The sequence below is a fragment of the Heloderma suspectum genome, chromosome 2 (genome assembly GCF_057233095.1).
Source record: "Heloderma suspectum isolate Gila_16-S chromosome 2, 16-S_ref, whole genome shotgun sequence".
NCBI classification, from domain to species: domain Eukaryota; kingdom Metazoa; phylum Chordata; class Lepidosauria; order Squamata; family Helodermatidae; genus Heloderma; species Heloderma suspectum.
The window spans coordinates 225,908,174-225,935,766 of NC_139459.1; the positions used below are offsets into that span (position 1 = coordinate 225,908,174).

The 27,593-nt window shown below is 41.9% G+C and overlaps 2 protein-coding genes and 1 non-coding gene across 18 annotated transcripts in view; 2 read left to right on the forward strand and 1 right to left on the reverse strand.

The window, feature by feature from the left end:
- The window catches only part of MAP2K4 (mitogen-activated protein kinase kinase 4), an 83,004-nt gene extending 63,524 nt beyond the window's left edge, over positions 1-19,480 (forward strand). For 8 of the 12 annotated variants that reach the window (XM_084838310.1, XM_084838306.1, XM_084838309.1 and 5 more), the window contains one exon: positions 1,151-19,480. In XM_084838310.1, the coding sequence (XP_084694436.1) occupies positions 1,151-1,264 (114 nt within the window). In that variant the 3' untranslated portion in view covers positions 1,265-19,480. The remainder of the gene's footprint in view (positions 1-1,150) is intronic. The other 4 variants (XR_014788320.1, XR_014788317.1, XR_014788319.1 and 1 more) reach the window with 4 other exon arrangements.
- On the forward strand, positions 8,686-8,851 carry LOC146354167 (small Cajal body-specific RNA 16). Its single transcript, XR_014788709.1, has one exon.
- MYOCD (myocardin) overlaps positions 9,417-27,593 on the reverse strand; it is a 349,938-nt gene continuing 331,761 nt past the window's right edge. For 3 of the 5 annotated variants that reach the window (XM_084838301.1, XM_084838302.1, XM_084838303.1), the window contains exons 8-14: positions 24,534-24,659; positions 22,932-23,188; positions 20,441-20,594; positions 18,111-19,061; positions 16,431-16,544; positions 15,358-15,415; positions 9,417-14,123 (exon numbers count right to left, since the gene is read on the reverse strand). In XM_084838301.1, coding sequence (XP_084694427.1) covers positions 13,552-14,123; positions 15,358-15,415; positions 16,431-16,544; positions 18,111-19,061; positions 20,441-20,594; positions 22,932-23,188; positions 24,534-24,659 — 2,232 coding nt within the window. In that variant the 3' untranslated portion in view covers positions 9,417-13,551. Of the gene's footprint in view, positions 14,124-15,357; positions 15,416-16,046; positions 16,545-18,110; positions 19,062-20,440; positions 20,595-22,931; positions 23,189-24,533; positions 24,660-27,593 lie in introns of those variants that run through there. The other 2 variants (XM_084838304.1, XM_084838305.1) reach the window with 2 other exon arrangements.

Consider the following 27,593-nt stretch of genomic DNA (forward strand, 5'->3'; position numbering starts at 1 on the left):
AAAAGTTTTAGGCGACTTTTCTTTCTCCTTACTGCTCTGAAGCTTAGCATGATGTATAATTAACTTGCTGTAACAGAAGTATCACTACTCCTGTGTTGTAGAGGATGAGCTGCATTCTATCCGTACAGTGCAAACAATTATTCTGGGCCTGTGGTTTCACTGTGTGCTGTACTGAGCACAAAACAATTCTGCATTTATTCTGTTCAGGGATGCATTACAAAACTGTACAGTTCTGTACCTAGAGAATTAAAGGTGTGGGGGGTTGCAATTAGAATAGAATTGCATGATGCATTTAATTTGCATAATTTATTTTGATTTTGATATTTGTTTGCTTAACTCCAATTCTCTAATTCTGTAAAGCTTAAGGGAAAAGGCCATACAGTGTCCCACCCAGATTCTATCTGGTATGTGCATTTTGAGATACCTTTGAAACTTTGTCAACAACCACAAAAGCTTGAAGACTCTTGAAGCTGAAAAGTGGTTTCTGCAAGAATTTGCCTATAGAAAGCTAGATTCTGGGCCAGTGGCAGAGAGGTAGATTCTAAACCTATATGTATTGGTGTGTTTTCTCTCTGGGATGAGAATGGTTGAATTATAGCAGTTTACAATTTACTGTTCCAAGTGGGGTAGCAGTGGCACTTGTAGTGTGAGCAAAACTATTCCACAAATAGACACACAAGACAGAACTGATACATTTAATGTGGTTGAAATCTTCATGTTAATATTTACATGGATGTTCCCAGATGACCGGATTAAGCTACAAAGGTGCAACATAAACATAAATTGCAGCTGCAGTATGGATATATTCCTTCCGTCCTGCTTGCCAGGAAACCAGAATCCTCTCTCTTACAATTACATTTGACACCTACATTTGCACCACCACCTACAGTTGGATGCTACACAAGGAAGGTAGAGAGGACCCTACCAGGTGGTGCAATAGCTCCTGCACCCAACTGTGATGAACCAAGGCTGCATATGTGCATGTTGATGTTAGGAACCTTGCGCTGGATCTTATGAGCCATTACCCAAGGGCAGCAGCTCATAGTATTTTAAGTGTTCGTTATATGAAAGCTCGTATCTTCTGTGGGTACCTTATGTGATCATGTGTTCCAAAAGTGAGAATATGTTTTGTTCCTTTCACTTCTTCCAGAAACATCCCTTCATCCTAATGTATGAAGAACGAACAGTGGATGTTGCGTGCTATGTTTGTAAAATTCTGGATCAAATGCCAGCAACTCCCAGCTCTCCAATGTACGTCGATTGATACTGCTGCTACATCAAAATTCTAGTGCAAATGCTGGGAGAAAGCAAAATGTACAGAATCTTCACCCCATATTGCAGTGTTTTAACGCTCGCCCAAACACCATGTGCAATAATGTTGGTGTTCTTCTTCCATTCTGTCTGTATATTATTGTCACTTATGAAGTGCATCCATGTAATACCTGATCACACAGTGTTAGTGTCAGTCAAAGAGAGACCCCATTTTGCTCTTTTTGTGGACATATTCATGAAATGTGGAAATAAGTAACATTTTATTTGTTTACCATGATTGGATAGCACCTGAAGTTAATTTCTAGACTCAGAGACTCTTCAACAGTTACTGGAATGATTTTATCCTCTCAGACTCTTCCAATTGTTACAAATAATTTAAAAGAAAGGAAGTTAGGTGTTGGACTGTCTGATTCTGAACGTAAAGAAACCCTGACTGGGGAGAGAGGAACTGGTGCAGCCAAATGAGCTACTTTTACCTTCTGGAGCCAGCAAAGGCAAACAGGGGATAATATATAAATATATAAATATATATATTTTTCTTCACAAAGTGCAATAGATGAATTGATTTGAAATTCTGTTGCTTTTTAGTCACAGTGTATGTCTTGGGGACAGTGTGGCTCAGCAGAACTTCATATTTGGGGGGGGGGGATAAAGAAGTGATCACGTAAAATGGACTATGTCTTTACCAAAAAATAATGCATTGCATTGAAATAGGCTAACAAACTTACAAGAGATGGAGAATAATGTATTCTTTCATTTTCCAAGCAAGCCACTCTTCAGTAGAACTAGGTGTCCTGTAAATTGTTACCTGGTGAGATAAGGTTTTGATCTGAGGAATTATTAAACTACTCAATTGAATTTAACTGGCTTGTGACCCCTGATTTCGAACTACATCATCCTCATTAGCTGGCTAAACTTTCACATTTGAAAGGGCACGGACAGCCTGCAGTTGTGAAGAGCTGTATTACGTTATTTATCTGTAAATATTTGTAGTTCACATTCCCCTGATCTCCAAATGCATAATCTAGAAGCTTTCCACAGAGCTCCAGGTGTGACTTGGATCTCTGCTTCGTGTCTGATATCCCACCACCAGAACAAATAAGCTTCCCCTATCCCCTTCAGTTGGATAGTTGGACTCCCAAAATCACTAGAAAAAGGATGCTAAAATATGTTTGATTTCATTTTGTGGATGAATTCAGCCTCTTCTGAGACCTTCTAAAAATGAGCTTTCATTTTTATGAGATTTTCCTAATAACATTATAAATGAGAGAACTGGAATGTTAAATTCTTTAAAGCTTTTAACAGAAAAACAACTGTAGAGATTATTTTGCCAGACCAAGAAAAAAGAACTTTAGGGTTTAATCCTATGCATGTTTAGACAGAAAAAGTCCTACAACTTGTGAGACTTCTTTTTATCTAAAGATGCATAGGACTGTGCCCTTAAACAATCACTAGTTAGTCATCTCATCTGCATCCAGTGAGGTATTGACACCAAGTGGCAAGAGGAAGGAAGTGGCCTTAAGTCCTTAAGGCCCCAAATTATTTGGAATTCCAGTAGGCAATTTATATTATATAGAAGTCTAGCATTGGAAGGGACTCCGTCTTAACAGTGAGTGGGTCAGTTAGGACAAGACCCCATTGGTGTAGCCAGTTAACTTCAGGGGCTTCCAGACAGAGGCACCTTGCACTATCAATCAAAAGACAATGTGGAGGTGGTCCATCTTTTCTTCCTTAACAGATTTTTCGTGGAAAGAAAAATGGTGGAAGGAGCAGGGAGAAAGCATGGGAGGGTTAGAAGATGGCATCTGGACCTGTAGAATTCTGTGAATGAGGCATGGCGATTGCATGCTAAAAACCTCATATGGAAGCACCTTTAATCTCTTCATCTTATGGCAAAAACTTTATCCATGCAAGAACATGGTCAACACCAAATGAGATCATGCATCAGACTTCTAGTGGAGGCATTCTTCCTTGTAGTCCTCTCAGGTGGATGGTTTAACCTTGTCCAACGCTTCCCAACCAGTACATGCCAATCTCTTGGTTATTCCGCCTTGTCTCTGCCAAAAGTTGAATAGTTGTCATAGCCCTTTCTTTTCCCCCATTCTATGCCCATGTATTTAAGCAGAGCATTTCCATTCAGCCAACCAGGAAATGGAGGTCGCTTCCCATTCAGGCTCAGTGGATGATTGAGAGAGATGGACAGTTCTAGCATATTAATCATAGATTGTTATACTGTTAAGGGTGCAGCATTTATATTACGGTGTATGTTTATAAAGATGTATAGTGTTCAGAAGCTGTGAAAATAGTGTAAGAACTGTACATTGTGAACTCTGGTTAATTTTTTCTTCTTGTACCATAGAAAAAAAATGTATAAAAGTTTATTAAGAAGCTGATGTGCAGGGATATTGCCTTATCGTCTGTAAGTAAAATGGAGTTTGACAACATGATGGCTTCTAAAAGCTTCCAACTATTTTATCTTCTCCTGATTTCACTTCTTCCTCTTCTATTTAAAATATTCTACATGGAATCAAAGTGTTAATGTAATAGTTCTATTTTTTTCGCCTGCAGGTCAGTTGTAATAAATCAAGGATGCGACTATGACCTTGTTATTCTTGTTATAAGGTCAGACACGTGATGGGAAAATCAATAAATTCTACTGAAATGTAAAAATGCCATCTTCCTCTGGCCAGGTTCCCTGTTTATTGATGCTTGCAAGAAGGACCAAAAAGGATGGTGGAACCTTGGAGCGTCCCCCCTTAAGCACAAGAGGGTCAGTTGATCCTGATGTTGCTGGATCGTTAAACAATTTTGTGGCCTTCTGAATCAGTTCTGCTGTCTTTCTCTTTACCTAGATAATCAGTAGTGCAGTTGAGGCCTGGCTGCGCTACTACAGTGGTCCAGTCACTGCTCATACATTGAGTATAATGCTTCATCACAGAATTGCCTTTGCCTTGGAGGCAGCAGCATTGCTGATTTCTCTTCCATTTGTGACTTGCTCTAACACCACTGTGGTACTGCTTGCAAGTTAGCCACCATTTTGGCTTTATGTAGTGTTTTGTCCTTGTTCCATCTGTCATATTTTGTATGTTTGTTAATTGGTTTCAACAACATTCATTGAAACCATTTTGAATTAATTCCCATGCATTCTCCAGACCTTTAGCAGATTCTTCCGTTTTTTTTTTATTATTTTGGGGAGGAGGCATTTATAAAAACAACAAAACTGATTTCTCAGTGGACTGAAGGGTGAAATTACATTTTCAAGTTCTCCTTTAGCATGTAGAAGGCTAGAAACAGACATGGCTAAATTGGCAGCAGGTATTTGACTTGCTTCGACTCTTTGTGCAGACATGACATAAAGCTTACTGGACAAGGCACTGTCTCTCAGCCTAACCTACTGCACAGAGTGGTTTGCAAAGCTGAAATGAGAAATACTACAGTCTATACTGAGCCCTTGGGATAGGGCACTGAAGAATTCTAAATCAATATAGGAGCTGCAGCTTGGAATGGAGTATCAGCTATTGTAAAACTTGCACATGACAAAATAACTGCAAAACCAGAGCTCAGAGTGACATCACAGGGATTCTTTTAATAAAATCAGCAGTGCTCATCACAGAGGTAAGGCAGTGTGTTTATTTACAGTGTGATTTTTTTTTTTTTTGGTAGTAGTTGACAGCATCCCTTTAAATATGGAGGATAGAGCTTTTGTTAAAGCCCTGTACCACATAACAGTGTAGCACCTAAAACTATTCTTGATTCAAGTGCTATTAAAAAGTCTCAATGGAATGACTTCTAACTTTTTGCATAGTAAAATTAAAAATTAAAGGAAAATAAGCATGTGAAGGGTTATTCTATACTACCAGTGCACTGTGAACATTTGTACAATAGAAAAATCATGCTTTAAATAGTGACCTTACAAACACTTAACATTTTATACAACATGCAGCAATATTTAAGCCAGCTGTTAATTTTTTCCCTACTTAAGCCTCAGGAGTATAGTCACCTTAATGAGGCTGGAGTTTTGCACACACACACACACACACACACACACAGGTCTGCAGAGACGACTCTCCTGCTGTTCTTCAGCCAAGAAGACACTCAAGGGAACATAATCCTTTTTGTGCTGTCTTGATTTCCAACCAATGGCCCTTCCAGTAACACAAATATTAAATATACTCAGTTGGTAAATACTTTTGTAATGATCTTTGTTTTTCAATATTTACTTTTTACAAAGTTTCAGGAAATTGCTAGGTCTAGAGGAAGCAGTCACAAGCAATTTGATAGATGCCAAAAGGTATCTCCCCCCCGCCCCCCGTTGAGAGACCTTTCTGAATTGCAGTGCATAGAAATTTACAGAAGAAACAAAAATACTGGTGGATTTTCTAATATTGGAAAGTACCCAACTAGCTTAGAAGAACAAGCTCCTCCTTTTCATCTCTGGATTCACAGCTGTTCTCTAGAAGACTTTGAATGGGGCTTTCATTCAGCTCCCCACACAACAGATTGGACTTGGCAGGAAATCTAGAAAAAGGCAATGGCCACATGGCAAAGGCACTAAAACATGAACTTCAGTCTCGTACTCTATGGCTGATTCTGCTTCACAATAGTATAAATGAGAACTTTTCATTAGGCTAAGGAAGGTAAAAGGAGGCTGAATGACTTCTGTGGGACTGTTCCTTGCATAGCATAGATCACAGGGACAAGCGTGCTGAAGGAAGGAATGTCTGTGGGAGGGCTCCAGCTTGAAAGGCAGATGCAGCACCATGTGACGAGGGACAGCAGAGGTTCGTCTCACACAGAAATTCTTTAAACTGGTATTGTGTGTTGGAATACAGCTGGGGTGGCTCAATAGGCTGTTTATTGTAGTCTTGCTCTTTGAGGCTCCATTCTGCTTCATCATGCTGTAGTAGAATGTGCATAGCGACACTGCATGATTCCACACTTGCTGTGGAATAGCTACACCGTTCATGCACTTTTTACACAGCATCTACATGACACAATCAAATTATTGTTTTCCTGTGGTTTCCCCATGAAAATCTTACTTTTGGGGGGGAAAGACAGGTGTATATAACCTTTAGCACTGCTCTTCTACCCTTTATAAGAAGTGTGATTTTAATCTGTGCATTTATGTATTTGGCAGGTGAACCAATTGCCACACATCTACTTTGGACACTCACTGTTAGCTTCATGGCTTTTTAATTGTTCTTTGAATTTGTACTAAAACACCTTTTTTTAAAAAAATGAAATAATTACAAATTCTTGCTTAAATAAAGCATTTCAGCTGAAATATTAAAATTTTTAAGCAATTAAAATTTGATTAAAAAAAAACCCCTGCCTTTCTGGTTCCTGTATTTTTAGCACTATGTTTGTGTTTATTTTGGAGGGGGTGGGTGCTGTTCTAATTACTGCTAACACTTTTTAAGTTTATCTTTTTAAAAAAGCTATGAAAGTCACCACCAATAGAGAAATTAAAAAGTGCTTTAATGCAAATTTTTAAAAAATTGGTTTTAAAAATAAATTTTTAAAAATGGCGTGCTCAGAATTGTCCCTTCCCGACAGCTATGTCAAGCCCACTAATGTGGACAGAACATACACACAAAACAAGCGCTATGTAGCTTACAGCAGGAGAGCAATGACTGGGTACTGCTGCTGCTCTGGAAGTACACCTTGCCAGGATTTGCTTTGCTTTCCTCAACATGGTTCAACATATATCTCACTGCTTGAGATACATTAATTTATGGCACAGGAACAGATCGAGCAAAGGTTAATTGGAGGGCTGCAAACATCAGCAGAGGTTATATTGTTTTTAAGCCTTGTTCTTTGGTCCGATCAACTTGGATCATGAAACATGATTCACAAGCTGTCTGTCTGACCCTCGCTGGTTTGATAGCAGCTGCCCTGCTGTTTTCAGAATGGAAGGATGAAGCGAGCTCTGGCTGTGTTTGGAGGTGCATCTGTCTACTGCTCAACTCAATGTGGATAATGTCTATGCCTAACTGCGTAGGATGGGCATGTGTCTTCTCACATGAGGCCCTTGTTACTTTTTCCCGCCATTCCATTTAGGCTGCAATAGATAAAGCTATGGTTACCTTCTATGATAAAGATTTTTACTCAAGAAATGAATTAAATCTAATCCTTAGTACAGATGAAGCATCTTTGGCAACTGCCTACTACACCTGTTCTTCAAAAACCTCCAACAATAAAGATTTCAGATTTTTATTAGTTCACTTGGTCTATATCCACCTCCTTGTGCAAAAGTAATGTCAGAAGTAGCTTTGGGATCGCAACCCTATACTCGCATACCTGGGAGTAAGACCTGTCGAACTTAGTAGGACTTATTTCTGAGTAGAAATGCATTGGATTTCACTGTAATAAAGTAACAATTTCAGTAGTTACAATTTGTTTTTTAATTACTATTTTCAGAGGCTTTTGTGTTCAAGACAGTCATGGCTTTGAGGTATTGGACTTTTTAGCTTGTCGCGTGGCATTATGGGGTCAGCTGACTTGCCTGATGTGAAACACAGAACTGATTTTTTTTTTTTAAGAAATGATCTGCAAAGTTTTACAACAATATGGTGACTGACTGAACTCAAATAGGATTTGCCATCACTGAAGAGACGGTCACGTGATTTGTTTCAAGTGATTTTTTTCCGAATTAAAGCCAAACTGGCTACATTTAAAGTGCAGTCTGAATGTTCGCTTCATTACCTCCATCCGTCTCACAACTTGAAGCAGCTACTGGGCAAGATTTAGCCCTTCTTCTTTATCAAGGCCTATTGGCTTCCTATACCCAACCATTCTGCATCTGGTCTACTGGTAGAAGCCAAACAGAGAAGGTAAGATGTTTTGAACTGGCTAGAATGAAAGATACACAGGGAGAGAGTGAGGGTACGAGTAAGAAGCCAAATCATTAGATTAATAGGAATTAAGAAGAGATCCAGGTTATACTCTTGAAGGATATCAAATGATGTAAAGTGCTTCCCTCTCAAAGAAGTGTATTGTAGCTCAGGTGGTTCTGTTTGAAGTAGTGCTGTTTGAAGTAGTACTGTTTGAAGTAGTGGGCAAGGGGGAAGTAGTGGCTGAAGGGGTTCCTTCCCCTTGGTGGTAGAAAGAGTGGACTTCCTGAGTAAAAAGTAAATATGCAAATTCTTGTTTGTGCTTTTATTTCTAAAGGGTAAATATTTTTGTCAACTTTGACAGTTATTGCTTTGCTCGTACGGAAGCTTTGTTTATCTCTAGTATTGGAGTCCTCACCGGGATGAAACCTACTTGCATGTGAACCAGTCAGCTCTACCATTCCGGGAGCACTACAGTTTCTCTTGAGATGACACATTTGAATTACGTGATATTCAGGTTTATCTTCAAGAAGTAAGGGTGTTAGGAACATAATGGATTTTGCTACTATGTTTAAAGCCTGTGGGCTGGGCCTGCTGGGGCCCAGCCTTGTACCTGCTAGCCTGACCTTGCCCTAGAATAACAACAAAAAACCTTGCACATGTTTTTCTGGGGTCTGCCCTGTGCAGTAACAGATGTGAGCATTCTACCAGTAGCTTGATGATCATGTGTAATACTGCATACAGATCTATCGTCACTTACATGGGAAAACTATTCTACAGCATATTCTGTCAGTCTAGCATTCTAATATTGGGGTTGTATCCAGTGCTTGGCTGTCTGCCAGCAGAACAGAAACCACTGGTGGATTTCCCCTCCCTGCTACAGCACCCTGTGCACTCCCAAATCTTCTCCAGAGGGTGACCCTGTGGAGCATATTTGGGGGCACAGAGGACTGCAGGGGAGAAAAGAGCAAGCGGAAGTCCTGTTCTGCTCACATCATGTTGTATTTAATAATCTTGAGTTTAAATAAGAAAGGGGATAGGCCATAGTACTTAAAAATCAGCCCACAAGAAAAAAGTACCAATTTAACTTCTTCCTCTTGACTTTCTCATGCTAGTACAAGGAGGTAGACAAACTGCAATCCTATACTAACTTACCTGAGAGTAAGCCATAATGAAGTCAATGGGACTTACTTCTGAGTAGGCATGTATAGGTTTGTGCTTTTAGTCTTGGATGTGCAGCATTCATGTGTTGTGCCATTTAAACTTTGTGACTGTTTCAAATTGTCTTAGGACCATTTTTGCCAGCTTAAGCATGCACGAGAGGTACAATCATCCCTGTGGATAGGAATTCTAAGTTTCCTGGCGGTACTTTCTGCTTTATTAGTCCCTTCTAAAATCTCTTGGATCTTCATGCTAAAATTTAGAACTCTTTCACTTTGGTTGAAAGCATGTCTTCATGTACAGAGAATGTTCATCTCATTAAAAATGGGATCCTCTCAGAGAGGCAGGGAGAGAAGTGGTCAGAGACCAGGGAACTGGTCTGCCACTCTCCCTGAAGATTTCATACCTATGGAGCTGGGAGAACAGGATATGTGGAAGAGACCTGGACATCCAGCTCACCAGACTGATAGCCATGTCTTGGTCTGTGCCTCAGGCAATGCTAAGACACTTAGTGGGCACTTGGAGAGACTTTGTGGAGTTGCTATTGTACCTGAGTTGAATTATAGACTGTTTAAAAGAAGGAAGTTGAAGAGGACAAAAATTGGGATTACCTATCTTTGCTTGCCTACCTGTAGTGACTATTTTTATACTGCCCAGGCTGACCTGAGTTTGCTCAATTAAATAGTCATACAGCTTATCTAGACTGCATTCTTACTTTTTCATTAACTGAGGTAAGATTATCACAGTTATGTGGAGAAGAAAACTGTTATCCAGGAAGATTTGCTGAGGATGTGATCTAATTAAAGTGTTTGGGAATCATCCTAGATCATTTTTTTGTCTGTATAACTTGTTTGTTGAGTGAGTTAGCTACTTACCTGCTTTTTTCCATTCTCTGTAGATGCTACTAATGGATTATTGAACTCTTAATCAATTGGTCCTCCAAGTTAATAGGTATTTCTTAACGGTGATAATTGCTTAAATATTTCTTATACATATTATCCATGATTGCCTAGTTATCCAACATTGCCCATTGTTTTCTACTTTATAATTTATGAATTTGATAATATTTAAATTAACATATTACATTAGTAAGATGTATTTAGCACCACAATTTTAAAGAAATTGCCTAGATTTTGTATTTATCCATTTAAGTAGTCTTTTGGAAAGAAGTGAGAATGAAAGTTAGACAACTGATTTTTGTACTAGAGTAAACCTAGAAGCTATAGATGATGGAGTAGAAACTAGATAAGAAGGAATCGAGCTGGAAGAATGGGTGAACAGAAAATGAACACAATAGAGGAGTCAAGATTGTTATTTGATGAACTCAGAACTTTTAAGGCAGAAATGTGTGATATGATGGAAAGGATACGGGAAGAAGTAGAAAGGAAATTTGATAGAAGATTCTCCATTTTGGTGGGAAAAAACAACAGGCAGATAGAATAAAAGTTTTGGAAACTGAAGTAGGGATTTGCACAGCTGGTAATCGAGTTACCAGATACCGTTTGCTGACTATCTACATAAGTATGTCAAGTACATGGACTATCTAAACCAGTAGATGAAAGAACATAACTTATAATATTCACTTACCTGGGAATAAGACTAATTGTAATCAATAGAAGTAAATTCCATTGATAAAAGTAGACATGTATAGGATTATGCTGTTAGGTAATAATAAAAGAAAACTCAAATTTATGTTATGGGGTATACTAGAAGATATGAGTGAAGAGTTGATATCATTTGTAAATAGTCTGTTTATAGGAGTATTATGTGAGGATGCAGATGAGCCCATTTGGTGGTGGTGGGGTACATAGGATCAAACAATCAGCAAACAAAAAGCTATTCAACCTTAGAGATGTCTTAATAAAATCTTCCAGTTTTCAGATGAGACAGGTTATTATGAGGAAGTGTAAAGAAGGACATCCAAATACCTTGAATACAGAAATATAGCTATATACAGATTTACATCTTAGAATGCAAGCAAAAGTAGAGAATTTAAGTAAATTACAGAAGAACTCAGCCAGTTTGAGATAAAGTATCAGTGGGGGGATCTTTATACATCAATTATGCATTATAACAGTAGGACTATTTTTAGATTTCATTTTGGATGATAGGCAAGATAGATCAAGGAGAAAAGGAAAACACAGAAAGTGATATACAACTACAAATAGAGCAACAGCTGAGAAAGATACAGAAACAGTGTAATAAATAAGTAGTTTAGGTAGAAGATAAGGAACTGAGATTCAGTTTAAGGATCCATCACTTAAGTGGAAGATCCACCCAAAGTCAGCCTTCATTACTGTCTCAGTCTCAATATTTAAGTTACTAAAAGCACAATCCAACAGGATTGCCACCCTTTAAATAGAGGGCTCTGAGGGTGGAGTTCTCCACCCATCCAAAGCCCTTCAGGCAGGGTATATGGAAAGGCGGAGGTGAAAACACCTCCCGCTCCACCTTGAAAACCTCTCAGTGCGCAGGACAGTGACAGAGAGGCTCACGGATTTTGCAGATCATCTCTCCTTCCCCCTCCACTCCCTGCCTGATCTCAGGGTGTGCGTGTAGAATCCACACCATCTTATGGACCCTGGGACATCCTTCCAGGGACCACAGGATTGCTTTGCAATATAGATGGCCACCCTCTTCATTTTAGTTAAATCAGAAGAAAAAAACACCCTCCAGATCTATAAAACTGCAGTAAATGTGCATGCCTTAGTCACATATTTTCTTGAATCAAAACTGTATTTGCTTGTTCTTTTGATAATTTACCATGTGATCTTATAGATGTCTACTCAGATGTAAATCCCAGGTAAGTGGGCCTAGGATTGCAGTCTTGGTATTCTTCATTTCATCAGGTTATTTAACTCTCTTATATTGACTGAAATTATATGCACTTCAATTGAATAGATAATCTCTTTCATTTAAGTGATAGATCTTTACATTGAATATCTATTAGTTCCTTATCTTCTACTTAAAGAATCAGTAATAAGCAGCTTGTTTATCAGCTCTGAAATATTTGTTTAAAATTAACCTGACTCCTGAGGTTGGTTATATTGTGGCTTGAAAAAGCAGGAAAAGCTTTTATTAGAGGGCAGGTAATTAGCATGGCAGGCATCTTTTTTAAACTAAAAGAGAAACAAAAACTTAAAAGATCTCAGTTTTAGAAGATCCACTGACAAAGGAGACAAATGATATTATTGTTCAAAGGAAAATTTTGGAGTTTTGAAAGGAAGCAAAAAATGGTGATTACTTTATTGCTTGTTGCAGATTTGTTGTTGTAGATTATCTGAATATGAATTTATCAATTTTGTATACTTCTTTTCATGGATAATATAGTTATATTCATAATATCAAATATTTAAGGAAATGATTTATTTGAATGATGGATTTGTGCGGAAATGTTATAGATTTATTTATATGTATATCAAATTATGTATGTTTATATTTCAATTAAATAAAAATATAAAAATATATCAAACTACATATTAAAGAAGGAATGTACCTTTAAAACAGAAAATTGATGAGGGCCATGGAAGATCCCCCTACCTCCAACCTACTGTCAATTAAAGACCCCTCATTTCTGCACTTGCTTCGTTTCTACTCTGGATTTCTTTCCAAGGTGAGTGCCCATCACAAAATAAGTCACATTGCTTCAGTTCTGTTGCAGGCGCCTTTAAAACTGGGAAAATAAGAGGGACAGGGCAAAGAGAGAGAAATGTTCGGTGAAACTCTAAAGGATGATTTGAGTTGTGAAAAAGATAGCAAGAACTTCAAGGTTACTGGTCTGACAATGCTTCGTGGACTGACTTTTTAAAAAAGAAAAGTGTTTATGTATATGATGAGGATGAAAGGCAATGATTCCCAGGTAGTGTGTTGGGAGCCACAAAAGTTTGTGCACAATAGGTAGTAGGACAGTACAGCACAATAACTTGCTAAGGCTGATAGATATGTTAGAGATAATACTGACAGGTGCATACCAAATAGACTTCCATTGCAGAGGGAGTCTCCTTTAAAAGAGGTTTGGAAACTACAAAGGTGAGCTAAGTTTCATGGGGCCTGGATTTGCTTATGGAGGAAGAGGAAGAAGATCCAGTGCTAGGGATAGAGGATGGGGGGCGGGGGGAGAATAATTATATGGTGATTCCACGTCTAATGAAAAGATAAATAGCAATCTGGGAAAAGACTCCAGTTTCTTCCTGGATATACCAGAGCTCTTTGACATAGTTTCTCAATCCCTTACATGGAAATCGTATGTGGTAGGCTGCATCCCCATTCATAGGGCTTACTCTGTTCACCACTGTTGTAAGTGCAGATCCATGGTGCTGTTCAAGTTGAGATCAGTAACATCTAAGAAATCAATGTTGAAGATGCTTGGCCCTGTGGTGGTGAGGGAACCAAAACCATTGGCTGAGCTAGGTGGAGTGAGGTCCAGCCATTCCATTGTTTCCCATGGAGACTCTGTGAAGCTCATGTGCAAACCAGATCCTTCAACAGAAGAAGGAGACAATGGAGTCTCCATAGGCGAGAGGGGAGTTGGCAGGATCTCATGGGGTGTGAGCAGTTCATCAGCAGCTTTGCTAGAAAATCCTTCCATCACCCCTTCAAAGTGAGGTTCCTCACCACCCACCTTTAGGAGGGTGACTTCACTTGACCGCCCCAGAGGGCTGTGGGAATTTAACAAGATTTCTAGATGACTGTCATTGCTGCTAGGGCAGCGTTCATAGGAGAGCTGACTTGAGGGGCCTTGCTCAAAGGAAGCTGATGCCTTTAGTAGTGAAGATGTTCCAGAAGTCCCTGAAGACACTGTTATCTGAGGCACCTTCTGAAGACAAGGGCGGTCCTCTTTGGCATTGGCAGGCATTTCTGTTTGCAAACCAAAAATGACAGGACAAGAGCAGATCAACAACTTGAACGTCTATGCCATAGAACCAGACTGCCGCTCAACTTTAAATGTTACAAAATAATGAGCACCTCAATGGTCGCTACCTCAACATTTGAGAAGACTTTGACTCCTTTCTCTACAGCAGGACAACTTGTGGCCCTCCAGATGTTTGGGCCTACAGCCCCACATCCCTCACCATTGGCTATGCTGATTAGGGCTGAAGGGGCTTGTAGGCCAAAAAATCTGGAGGGTCTCAAGTTGCCCACCCCAGCGTTATAGAATGAGATGGCCAATGGAGCAGCATCAGAAAGCAAGCCATGGTTTTGCTGTTGCTATTAAGCAGGTACATCCCAGGTACAATGCACCCCCAGACACCTTTCTTGGCATGCACCAAAGTGCCCTACTCCTCCCACTTCTTTTTTTTAATTAACATGTTTTCTTACTAGCAGCTGGAATGACTATGAAATAAGTTTCTGTTGGTGCTGAAAACTGGGTTCAAAGGAGTGAGTTGTTTAGTGTATTGGGGCTCAGACCCCACCTCTGCCTTACAAACAGTCTTTTGGGCAGCTTACCTGTCCTTTGCCACACCTCCCATGGCAGATGTTTTGTGGTGGTGCCCAGGCCGGTTTCTCAAATTGCCAAATGCCCATGTCCCGAAAAGGTTGCCTACCCATTTTAGATTATTAATTTTGCCTGGACTATTCTTACTGCTGCTGTGCTGTTTTTGTTTACATTTATATTTTGTTTATTATTTATTAGATTGTGTGTTATTAATTTTAAGCCACCTCAAGCAAGCTTGAAATGGCAGATTACAAATTTATTGAATAAAAACATTTCAGCCGCTGACAATGACTAAGAGCAGCCAGGTCCCCAAAGTAGTTCCTGTTTGCTTAAAATAAGCACATCGAGGAAATGCATCTTGTTGGTATGACCATAAGCAGTACTTTCATAGTGGATAATGACCATGGCACTATTTGTTGCTAGCAGGCATAAAGCATTTGGCATTTGGCTCCAATTCTGCTTACTATGCTTGACGGGTGTAGGGCAATTTCTCCGAAATAGCAGTGTCAGGCACCACTCTCCAGACACCAGAGAGAGCTGGCTATTGGTTACCATCTCTGTAAGCGTTGGGCACAGAGTGTTCTCTTTGGGGAGCCAAAAGATCATGTTTCCTTAGATCAGAACAAAGAGCCTCATCCTACTGACATCACCTACCTCCAGTTTCAATAAGCACATCCAACAGCTCATCCATCTGCTGACTTCTGGTCATCTGCTGCACCAAGAAGAAAAGCAAGGGAAGTTAGGAAGTGGTCGCTAGAGCCACATGCTACCAAAAATCACCTCTGACTGATTGAGACATCATGTTTTCCAGCAGAAAACTGAAGACATGGACCCATACAGATGATGGAGTGTCAAGGAGCTCCAAATAGTCTGCTTTGATCAGTAAAACAACAAGTATCTCAAATCTCTCCCTCAAAATCCTTGAGCAACTTTTTGTACTTACAGTGGGTTGATTTGCACTGCAGGCACTCCATTTCGGTTCATAAAAGCCTCAAGTACAATCAGCATCCCTCCCAAACTGGAATGAAAAACCTCCCACCAGTCTCTGCTTCACTCAGATGTGCAACCTGGTCCTAATCATGTTTACTCAGAAGAAAATCCCACCACATCCAGCAATATTTGCTTGGTTAGGATTGCAACCTCTCTCACTGGTTCATGTTAAAAAACAACAATAACAAGAAACACACACATTCTCTTTCTCACTAACTGTGATCCAGTGCTGTCCCCTCCCTTGGAAGTACCTTCTTGTGTTCTCAGCTATACTTGAATAAAGCACTTGTGAGTTGCTTCAAGAACACCCATAGCTTACAAACTCAGGTCATTCACAGATTGCTCTGTTTCTTCTAAACGTCAGAAGTCCACTCAACAGTAGTAACAGTCCTGCTCTTGTTTACATGGTAACTTAACCCAGGAATGTAAGGGCAAGTGGGTCAATAACCCCTGCTCTTGCCAGAGGTTGACTCTCACTTTAATTTCTTATTCAATCTCTGAACAAATCAGAAGTTGAGTGAATTTGCTTGTGTGTGTGTGTGTGATCCAACTGACTATGTAAACACCCTTTCTACAATGGTAAATCCAGCTTTTAAGCCTGTCAGAAGTTTGCTGGCTTCACTTGTGAGTCACACAATGCTCTGACATTGGCAAGGGACTTTGTTTTGATTGTTGCCGAGCATTATGAAGCAATCTGTAGCTAACCCTAGCCTAACCAATAACAGACAGTTAGTTACCTGTTTCACAGCGTCTGCATAGGGTGGTGGCTGCTTTCCCTCGGGGAGGGCAGCATTTGACTTACAAAAGCTGGGGGACAAAATAGAATACTTCTGGCCTCCCTGCGTTGGCACCTACATGGAAGCAAAATCAACCACAGGAATCAAACCCGTCTGTTTGACAAAGGCTGTGCTACTCTGCAGTTGCATCCAAAGCCCTCCAGCCACAAACCAATTGCGGCGGGGGGCGGGGGAGAATCAACAGTCAGTGAGGGCTCAATGCAAATACAATGGAAGCTCAAGAAAAAAGCCCAGACTGTGGAACCCAGCTGTCTTTCTGTGAGAAGAGTTTCTCCACTGATACAGCACATCTGAAGGTCTACCAAGCAAATTTTAAATAACCTTGGATCCCCCACCCCATAACAAAAAAAATGCAGCCACAATTATGAACAAGCGTCTGTAAAGGCTGCCTGGCTTAGGGGATTCTTTCTTGAAGGGGAAGGGAAGACTTATAGGACACCTATATAGAGCGAAAGATTGGTGATGAATGCCAGGATTCTTTATGACTTTTGAAGAAATTAAATGTTTGCTTGTATCAGGGGTGTGGGGATATTTAACTAAAAGCCAAGGTACTCTATATTTTGAGAACTGCCTCATTCTGTGTTAGGCACCGTGTTCTGGTGTCAGAGGCCACAGACCCAACCCCTGTCAGATGACCTTCAGGGGGCAGGATGAGAAATGTCACTTTGTTGCAGCAAACACCCATGCACCCACCCACCCTTGTACTAGCACTTGTCCTAGTCTCTGGTTTTCCTAAAAAGCCGTAAAGGTTGGTAACGTCAATGTTGCAGCTACACTGCCAACTGCAGGCAAAAGTGGGAGCCTGTAATAAGGCTTCATACTTCCCCCAGACCTATCAGGACACAGGAAAGGTCAGAATCTTCCTGTTCTTATCCACTGCTCTATCTAGTTCTATGGCCATGTGGAAATGTTAATCTGAATTTTCACCCTCACATGAGCCAGTATACCAACCCAGTTTTTAAATCACCCAACAAAGGTCTTCAGCTGTTCTGGATGGGGTATCACTCCCTCTGAAAGACTAGGTTCACAGTCTATTGGACACAATATGGTCACTGGAAACTCAAGTGGCTTTAATGGGATGTAATACCCTCCACTGGTTTAGGTGGTTGTGGCCCCTCCCGGATAGAGGTAGCCCAGCCATGGTGACCCATGCTCTGGGACTGACCTATTTGGACTATTGCAATGTATTCTATGTGGGTTTGCCTTGAAGACTGGTCAGCAACTGCAATTGGTTCAAATGCAGTAGCTAGATTACTGACTGGGACTGGTTCCATGGAACCCATCTCACTGATTTTGAAGTGTCTGCACCCCGCCAGTTTATTTCTGAGCACAATTCAAAGTGCTGCTTTTAGCTTTTAAAGCTGTAGACAGCTTGGGACCTGGGTATCTTGGGAGCTTGGGTACCACATTCTGTATGAAGTTGTCCTAGTATTACAACCATCCTCAAAGGTCCTTCTCCATATCCCCCTACTGTCAGAGGTCTTGGTTTTATCACTGGATTTTTTATTTGCTCCACTTGTTATTTTTATTGCTGTTATAGTACACTACTCTGGGAGCCTTTAGGCTTAACTGCTGAGTGTATATATGTATATATGTATATATAATAAAATGTTTCCTTACCGGAGCTGTGCACAGATGGCTGCTGGGCTGTGGAGAATTGCTGCGTCCCTCTCCCTGAGTGTTAGGGGACACTGAGAGAAGGTAATGGCTGTTTGGTGAGGGTGGAAGGCTGATGTGTTGTGGACTCTTTGCTGCCTCTAGTGGAGAATGCTGGGGAGAGCACTGTGGGCTTAGGAATGTGGAGGACAGCACGCCATTTTGTTCTGAAGATTCCATGCAATGGCTATTTACAAGTCGGGGCAGCTGAGGTGTCCCACTATTACTCAGTGTGTCAGAGTTGCTGGCCTGGCCTTTCAAGGCAGCTTGTTTAGAGGCAAATGGACAGCTGGACACTGTGTTCTCTTGCTTGACTGGAAAGCTGAAGAAACGTGATGACGGCTGCTTCTCCTCGAATCCATGGCCCCTTTTACGCTTCTGGAGCTGCATCCTCAACTCTTCCACTTGCCTCTGCTCTTGCTGCAATTTCCAGGTGAGCTCATTGATGACCTTCTGCTTTTCTACCAACATCTTGTCTTTCTCTGTGTCGACCCTTTCCACATCAAGCTGGATGCCAGCTCCATTAACACTTCCCATCAGACTCTCTTCACAGCCACCTTGCACAGGAGAAGGGTGCAAGACAAATGGCGGGGAAGACATTGGTCCTTCGTTGAAACTGTCTGGCAAGGAACCAGTCACTGATAGGTCTGAGGAAGCTGGGGAGATAGGTGGAGTAGAGCTGGTGCTGCCAAAGTGGTAGAAGCCATTGGATAACAGACTGGTTGAAGACTGTGATTGGTAGCTAGAGAGAGAGCTTGTTGGGGTCACTGGGAAGGTAACAGTTGTTATTTCATTGAAGCTGGGCACTGAACCCCCGCTGCACTCCTGGAAGGGCCGCAGACGTTCCATCAAGGCTGTTTTTGTACCTGATACAGGCAGGCCCCTTATTCGGAGCTGCTGTCTCAGCTCTGACACCTGAAATGAAAGCCATTCAGTCAGTGTCAACATAGCTTTTCAGTTCAGCTTGGTGGCAAAGTAGCAACTTGTTTGAATTAAATTGTTTTAGCCTTGCCCAAAACTAAACTCAAGATTCTTTCTACCAACAAAGGTGGAAGTTTGGGGACTGGTAAGGTTTGGGCCCTACAGTGGCTGCTATTAACCAGGACAGATAATTTGTCACTTCTAACCTGTACTGCTCTACACCATTATATTGACATCTCTAATGTATTCCTTTTATCTTGGGGTTAGGGATGGCGGAGAATTCCGCCACGGACTCCAATGAGCCCAGAGTCTGTGGCAGAACGGATCACTCACCTCCACCTCCCTGCAGGATCTGTCTGGGTCGGATCCCTGTCCACGTCGAACCTGTGGAGCCGGCCGTCAGCTCCGCAGGGCTGGAGAAAGTCAATACGGCTGGCAGCCATTGCCGTGCCGTATCTCTGTGTAAGTCAGTCCCCCGGACGCAAATGGCATAGTGGGCACCATTTGCGGCCGTAAAGCTGGTCGGTTAGCCTAAATGCAGCTATTTATGGCTGCATTTAGGCTAACTGACCAGCTTTATGGCTGCAAATGGCACCCACTATGCCATTTGTGTCCGGGGGACTGACTTACACAGAGATACGGCACGGCAATGGCTGCTGGCCATATCGACTTTCTCCAGCCCTGCGGAGCTGGCGGCCTGCTCCACAGAGCTTCGAAGTGGAGCCAGCCTGGATGGATTCCGGGGGGGAGGAACGGATCGCCTCCCCCCCCCCCCCGCTGACCCCCAGTGGACTGGAGGTAAGGGATTTTGTACATCCCTACTTGGGGTTGTTTGGGATGTTTTGTTTACTAAATCCCAATCATACCAGTTTGCTGCAGACTGCAGTGTTTAAATCAGGCTTGAATGTCCAATGGACTTCTGGCCAGATTAGGCTTATGCTAATATTATATTTTGGGTATCATCGCAACACTACCTCTTCAATGCTTCTGGGTCATGCTGAGCTTGCAAATATAGATCTGCAAGATCTGGTCTGTGAAGGTGGCTTAACTCTGATACACCAGGGCCTGTAGCCTCTAATTCAGATGGGTTCATGGTCACTGGAGCCATGTTTGAGACTAGACATAAAATAACTTAATCTTCAAATGTTGTATGACCAAAAAGCACTTAAAAAGCAGAGTTCAATATTTTGAAATTAAAATTCCGATTTCATTATGTGATGTTTGAATTCGGATGAATCTTGAATACTGACTGAAATGTCAGAGGTGAGGGGTAACCAGGTGTTTGCAGGCTACAGACATTGCCTCCTCACCTAGCTACAGGCACGACACAGGAAGTTTTATTCATTGCATTCACTCTTACACATAACACTCACTTTTAAATCATCCAGATTGGGTGGGAGAGGACCTGGCTTGAGAGAAGAAATGCAGGACTGTCCTGAAAAGGTTCCCTTCACAGGAGAAAGAGGGCTGTTGGCGATTGTTGTTGGGGAAGAGCTTGAGGTTTTGGCCATTTGCTCATTTGGTTGTCTAAAAAACAAAAGCGCAGAACGTTTTCTTTCTGTTTTTAGATGTCATAGTCCTTGTTTTCTTGGCTGTACTGTTAAGATGACGAGTCTGCAGCCCAGTCCATATGGCATCTTGCTCTTGTCTTATCTGTTTCAACTCTAAAACAGTTTAAAGTTAAACTTGTTCAAGAAATTCAAGAGAGTAATTAGGGCTTACTCTCATAGCTTACTTCTGTGCAGCAAGTCTACCATCCGATCTGATTTTAAGCTTTTTAAGAACACGGCCTCTGCAGGGTAACCTATTGTTAGTCTATAAACCTGAATTAATCCACTAGCTTGCTGCATTGAATTCCATGAAGATCTCTATGCCTGTGTTACAGTTCTGATCCTCCTTTTAGTAGAGCTTAAATGCTGTTTTAATCTATCTTTCCATAGCTATGTATTAGCAATGGTTTTTCAGAGACTTAAAAGCAGAATACTAGCAGCACTTTAAAACTAGAGATGCTGGCAAAGGCCAGGCTTGGCCACAGAAACAAGCTTCATGGGATCATAACGATCATCTCAAAGAAGAGGTGAGCATTACAAAGACCCTCAATTCTTGGACTTGGAATAAAATCTGAGCCAGAGAAAAATCCCTCAATTACTCACCCAGCCCTGATCCCAAACCCTCCTTCCACTCTCTTTTAAACAAGGGCAGCAGCAGTCCGCCATAGAAAGAGGAAAGAGCATGTCAGGATGAAAAGCCATTTTAGCCCTTGGGTAATGTAGTTTGCCCAAGGAGCAGTAGCCCTTAGAAAAATTACATTACCCATGGCCCATCCACCTCTATCTTTTTCATATGATCCTAAGGTGGTGGTGGATACCCTAGACCAGTGGTCTCCAAGCTTTTTTGATTGCATTCCCCTATCAGTAAAAACGTTTTGAGCATGCACCTCCTATATATATATATATTTATAAATTATATACATGTACTACCATGCTAATGTATTATGTACATTATAAAATATACACAAAAATAGAAATTAAAAAGGATGAGAAAGATGAAAGAAACAGTATTTTTAAAATATATATTTTTTATTTTTTAATGTTACAACCCCCTTTTTGCTCTCACTAAATATTATTAATAATATTTTTAGTGAGGGTAATGTGATTGAATATGCTTCATTATTTTTGAAAATCTTGGTGTAACACTTTGTGATACAGTGATTCGAAGGTCTGGTTCCAAGTTCAGTTTATTTCGATACTTGGTTTTAATAGCTGACATAGCTGTCATAACACACGCTTTCTTCTTGGCTTCATTCTCCCACAGGAGAGTGGGAAGGGTTAATCTCCTTCCTGCTCTCCTTCGGCAGGATGGCAGCTGCTCCAGTGCCGTGGCTTCCTCTGCCAGGCCTGGCAGAGACGGGCACAGTTGCTCTCGGTGGCCGCAGCGGAGGCAGGATAGGACAGGAATGCCACGGAGCTTCCCTCTCAGCGCCCGTCCCATCCTGCTTTCTCCGCCACTGCCATCATTGCACACAGTGGCAGCTTGTCAGGGCAGTGGGAGGCTTCTCAATTATTGCGCGGCTTGTGCACCTCAATGGATTGTCTTGCGCACCCCACTTTGGAGACCACTGCCCTAGACCACTGCTTGTCTGCTCTGAAGGGCTGGATGGGGCATAAATTCTTGGAACCTAATTCAGACTAGATGGAAGTACTGTTGCTGGGGGGACCATCTGATTTGGGTTTGGAAGTACGGCCTGTCTTTATGTACTTCCTTTGACAGATCAGGTTCATAGCTTGGGTGTGCTTCTTGATCCAGTGCTCCCATTGATTGGATGCATAAGTGGTGCTGGTAGCAAGGAACACTTTCCCCCAACTTCAGCTGGCCTGGTGTAGAAGCCACAACCTTATCTGATGAAACTGGACCACACCGCAATCATTCATGTCCTAGATACCTCCAGACTGTGATTATTGTAACACACTGTACATGGGGCTGCCCTTGAAAAATGTGCAGAAACTGCAACTAGTGCAAAATACTGCTGCCAGGGTGCTTCCTGGAGCAAGGTGTTTAGACCATATTGCACCCATTTTGTTTACTCTGCAGTGGTTGCCTGTTTGTTTCCAGACTCCATTCAAGGTGCTGCTTTTAACCTTTAAAACCCGAAATGACTTGGGACCTGGGTGCCTTAAGGACCACCTTATTCCATATGTGCCATTCCGCATCTTCCGTTTATCATTGAAGGCCTCACTCCAGATTCCTGAACCACCTGGGCTAGACCAGGCCCCAAATTCATTGTGGCAAGTAATCATAGCTTTAGCACAAAACCAGGGTAGGGTGGTGAGACTGCTGTAGGAAACATTTCCACGACCAACTCACTTCAGCTGAGTGGAATGTGACCCAGGATAGTTGAAATGCTGCTGACGCCGGTGCTGCTGTTGCTGGCTGAGGATCTGGAGCTGCAGGAACAGCTGCTGTTGCTGTAGGAGCCTTGCATAGGCTGAGTCCATGGGAGGAGGAGACTTCTCAGCTTTTTGGTCTGGGGGAATGTACTGGTGATACTTAAGCTTCTTCACTTTGGGCTTCATCTCCTTGGGCTTTTTGTGGCGATTCTTGCTATCACTTGATGATTTTGACTGTTGCACAGATAAAAATGCAGAAAGATCAGCTGCAACATAGAGCATTATATGTTTGGGCTGACGTGCTGATTAGTCCAGGGATAAAGAACATGTGGCCCTCCAGATATGGGGTTAGATCCAGATTTAAGCTGGATCAACTGTGCTGGCAGAAGTGGACTTCCCTGCCCGCTCCTTCCCTCGGCAGCCCCTCCTAAAAGTGCTACACAGAGGGTCAGGAGACCCTGATGAACGGGATGAGCTGTGGAATGGGGGGTAGGGGGATCCCCAGAAATTGGGCGAGGAAGGTCCCTTCCTCTCACGGAAGGCAGATCCTGGATCCAATCCATTGTTAGATTACAATCATCCCTCCCTACTGGCTATGCTAGCTAGGGCTGGCGGGAGTTGCAGTCCCACAACATCTGGAGGGCCACATGTTCCCCACCCCTGGACTAGCCACTTAAGCTATCATGCTTAAGGTCTGGCAACCTCTCTTCAAAGACAGCTGAATACTTTTTTCAGGACCCAATAAAACTGTGAGCCAGTGGCCGCTGTTCTAGGGATAGCAACAAAGTTGTGAGCGGGAACATAAGAGATGTCCCTCCTACTCTGCCTTTTGCGCTCAGGTGTGGGTACAAAATATACTGGCACCAGTTGTGAAGGTCATGTCACGTTCACACATTTATTCAGCGCACATTCCTTTAAAATACTCTGGTTCAGCAGCCTGATCCTTTACCAGCAGCCGGTTCCAAGTATTTTAAAGTGACATGGACCTAATAATACACTTCACATTTGACACAGCACTCATGTGTTTTGTATTCAGGTATGAACTACAAAATTTTAAAATATGAAGTTGCCTTATAATAAACATTTCAATTATCTAACACAGGGGTGGGAAACTTGTGGCCCTCCAGATGTTTTGGCCTACAATTCTCATCATTCCCCACCATTGGCCATGCTGGCTCAGGCTGATGAGAGTTGCAGGCCTAAACATCTGGAGAGCCACAAGTTGCCATCCCTGGTCTAACTCAATATCTTGTCTGCTCCATAGATGGAACTAGATTAAAAAGCTTAGTTTCAATGTATGCAGCTGTACACCACTAAACCATCGTATTTCCCCCCTTTGCTTAATTAATATTTGCCCAAGGATGCAAATGAACCCAATATGTGATAGGAGGTACAGCCAGGACAGATCACAGCAATTCCCATCTTCAAATAAAACCAACACCAGTGGATTCTGTGACTCATCTTCCATAGATATCTCTAAAACCAGCTTTTCTTATTGCAGGTTAGCACTAGCTGTTATCTAGCAAGAAGGTAATCTTTACCATTTTTCTTCCTAAGCAGTGAGAGAGTAGGATCATACCTTTGCAGAGGTGGCCATAGGGATAGGAGGTGTCTGCTGCCCATTCAGGCTTTTCGGACTTTCTGACTGGCTATTCTGCAGAGGTGTTGAATCACCTGTATCATTTTCAGAGCCATGGGAATGACCCTGAAATCAGAAACCCATTGAATATACACATGCCAATTGATGACCATCATTGAGCATCCCTTCAAGAAACCTATCCACAGGCAGGCAGCTCACAAGTGCATACAGAAATGTGCCAAAATAGTTTTGTTCAGGACTAAATATCTTGGCTTTGTTCAGTCCCTTCCTTTTAACTAGGGCTGATTTACATGTTATCTTATCTCCTTGAGAGAGCAGGGTTGCTGTTGCTGTTGTGGTTTGCCAGCATCAGATGTTCCCAGAAACTCTATGCAATTAGAAAGATCTACATGCCAGCCATGACAGATATTAAAACCATAGTGTCGATTGTAGCCTGGCAGAAGCAACCTTCTACAGGAAAAGGGTTACATGTAGATGGGCCTAAAACTGTGGAAGGTAAAAGAAATGGATGACCAGTAGGGAAAGTAAGGAATTGCACTCCTGAAGTTTGAACATCACTTGGCCTTAAATCCAATCCACTAAGCAATACATATAAACTGTTCTGTAGTCCACAATCTACATACACATACTTTTTTAAAAAAATACCAAAAATATCTACCGTGAAGGCCCCCAATTTCTCCATCCCCATCATAATCAATCAGCATTTTTGGTTGGTGACTCAAAACTCCCCGTCATAGTGTTTCTACATTGCTGAAACCAATTGCATATATCAGGCTGGTGTTATTAGGGAAATCAAATGGATGATTGTTGGGCTCCCTGCCATAAGTGCTTGGAAAATGGAGGTGCCCCATGCCAAGTACACTGTGTAACAAAGCCGCTGGAATGGAGGAGGGCAGCCCAAGCCAAGAATATGTCGTGTTCAGGTTAACAGTGGCTTGGGATCCTTTGCAGGACACCCCTGTGTTTTATGTAACCACCAGGGGCTGACCTTACAGCTGACTTCCTCCATAGGCTACAGTGCCCTCGGAAAGAGATTTTGGAATGCACTGTATTTTTTTTTTTGTATTTTTTTTTTACCAACAACTGGATCTTATTCCACTTCCGAAGAAGAGGAATATTCCTCCTCTGGGGTCAGCCATTTTTCTAATGGAAGCTCTTGCACTGATTGTACTCTATGGGATGCTAACTTGGGGTGAGGGCAAATGTGTCTGTCTGTCTGTCTGTCTGTCTGTCTGTCTGTCTATCTATCTATCTATCTATCTATCTATCTGCAGGGATAGTTGGAAACACCCTCATTGCGAGGGTGTGAATTAATGGATAAAGGTATATGCCACAGCTTAAAAATGTTTTTTAAAGCCCTCCTGGAGTAATGGGGAGGAGGCAAGACTGAAGGCTAAGCCAGTATCTAGCCTGCAGGAATGCATATCTGTTTTCAGTTGCAGAGTCAGGACAAAGCCAAACTCATGCTCTAAACTTTCTTTTATCCTGTGTCTGCCTTCACCTTTGGACATACTCCACAGAGTTGCATTTGTTAGCCAGGCTTGCTATGTTAGGTCATGAAGTCTGAAACCTGCCTTGCCACTGGTCAGCTTGTGTCTAGGAGGGCTACAAAGGAAGATTTTAGCACAACACAGTCTTGGTCTCAAGTACCCTGAATCCAGCTAGTTTCTCCAGCCTCACAGTGATGTGGTGAATAAATCAATATGATTCCCATTTTATCAAATGAGGCATATCCCAAACAGAAGTGGAATTTTAACGCAGCTCTGTGCAGTCTACCTGCCAGAATCACGCTAACTAATAGACAAACATAAAAGTCCTGCTGGATCAGACCAAGGGCCTATTTAGTCCAGCATTCTGTTTCCACAATGGCCAACCAGTTGCCCCAACGGGAAGCCCACAAGAAGGACATGAGTGCAGCAGTACCCGTCTGCTCATGTTCCCCAGCAACCATTCAAAGGTATACTGGCTCCGACACTGGAGGTAATATATAGCCAACATGACTAGTAGCCACTGATTGCCTTATCCACAATAAAAGTTCAGTCTACTTCCAGCATCCACTGAGTGCTAGCCTAAACAGAAGCTCTGGCAGCGGAACTAAAATTCAAACCTGAAAGATGACCAATTTGACAATTACATACTAGAGGCCCACTATCTGAATCCCTGGGACTGTGGAGAGCAAAAAAACCCCAACAGAACTTGTCTATCAATCTAGCAGACTGACCTGCGACAGTAAAAATATTTATTTCAAAACTAATTAAGAAACAAATGCCACCATATGTGAGCAAACAAGGCTGTCACCAGTGCACAGAAGGTAGAAAGATGGAGGCAGAAATTACATTCCATCAAAAAAAAAGTTGTCAAATGCTCAACCACCGTGCTGGGCTAGAGAGAGAGAAACGCTGCCTAGTCACATGCCCTACATACAAGGAGGTGTGACAGGTACAAGATGGTGACGTTGGCATCATGCTCCTTAGCAATCTGACAGCAGAGCAAAGTAGTTAAAAGGGATGATACTCCAGACACTGTTAAGTGGAAACAAATGACTACTTACTGCTAACACAGAAATATTCTGGTTCTAACCATGTGGAGAACTGATTCTCCCTAGGCAATCTCATCACATGTGCAACCACTTGGAAATCTGGAGAAAGAAGGTGCAAAACCTTCATCTCAATGCCTAGCCAAAGGCTACAGACAATGCTCCATATAATCATCACGATCCCATAGGATACTACCACTACACTGCAAGTAGGTGTCTATAGATGTAGGTGAACTCTCCCTTGCTTGCCTTGAATTAACTCAGAAATGATCCAAGTTTCCCTCCCCCATCAAAACAAAACAAAAAAATCAGGAAGAACTCAGATCATTTCCTAAGCTAGCCCAGAACTCATAAAAATGACCTAGCCTGTTAAAAATTAACGCACATCCTGACATGCTTAGGCAAGTCCAAGTGTCTCCCCCCACACACACTCACTTGGGCTTTTGCTCAACCTCCACATTGTACCAGGGGGAGCCTTGAAAGCAGCCCCTTAGGCAAAGCAA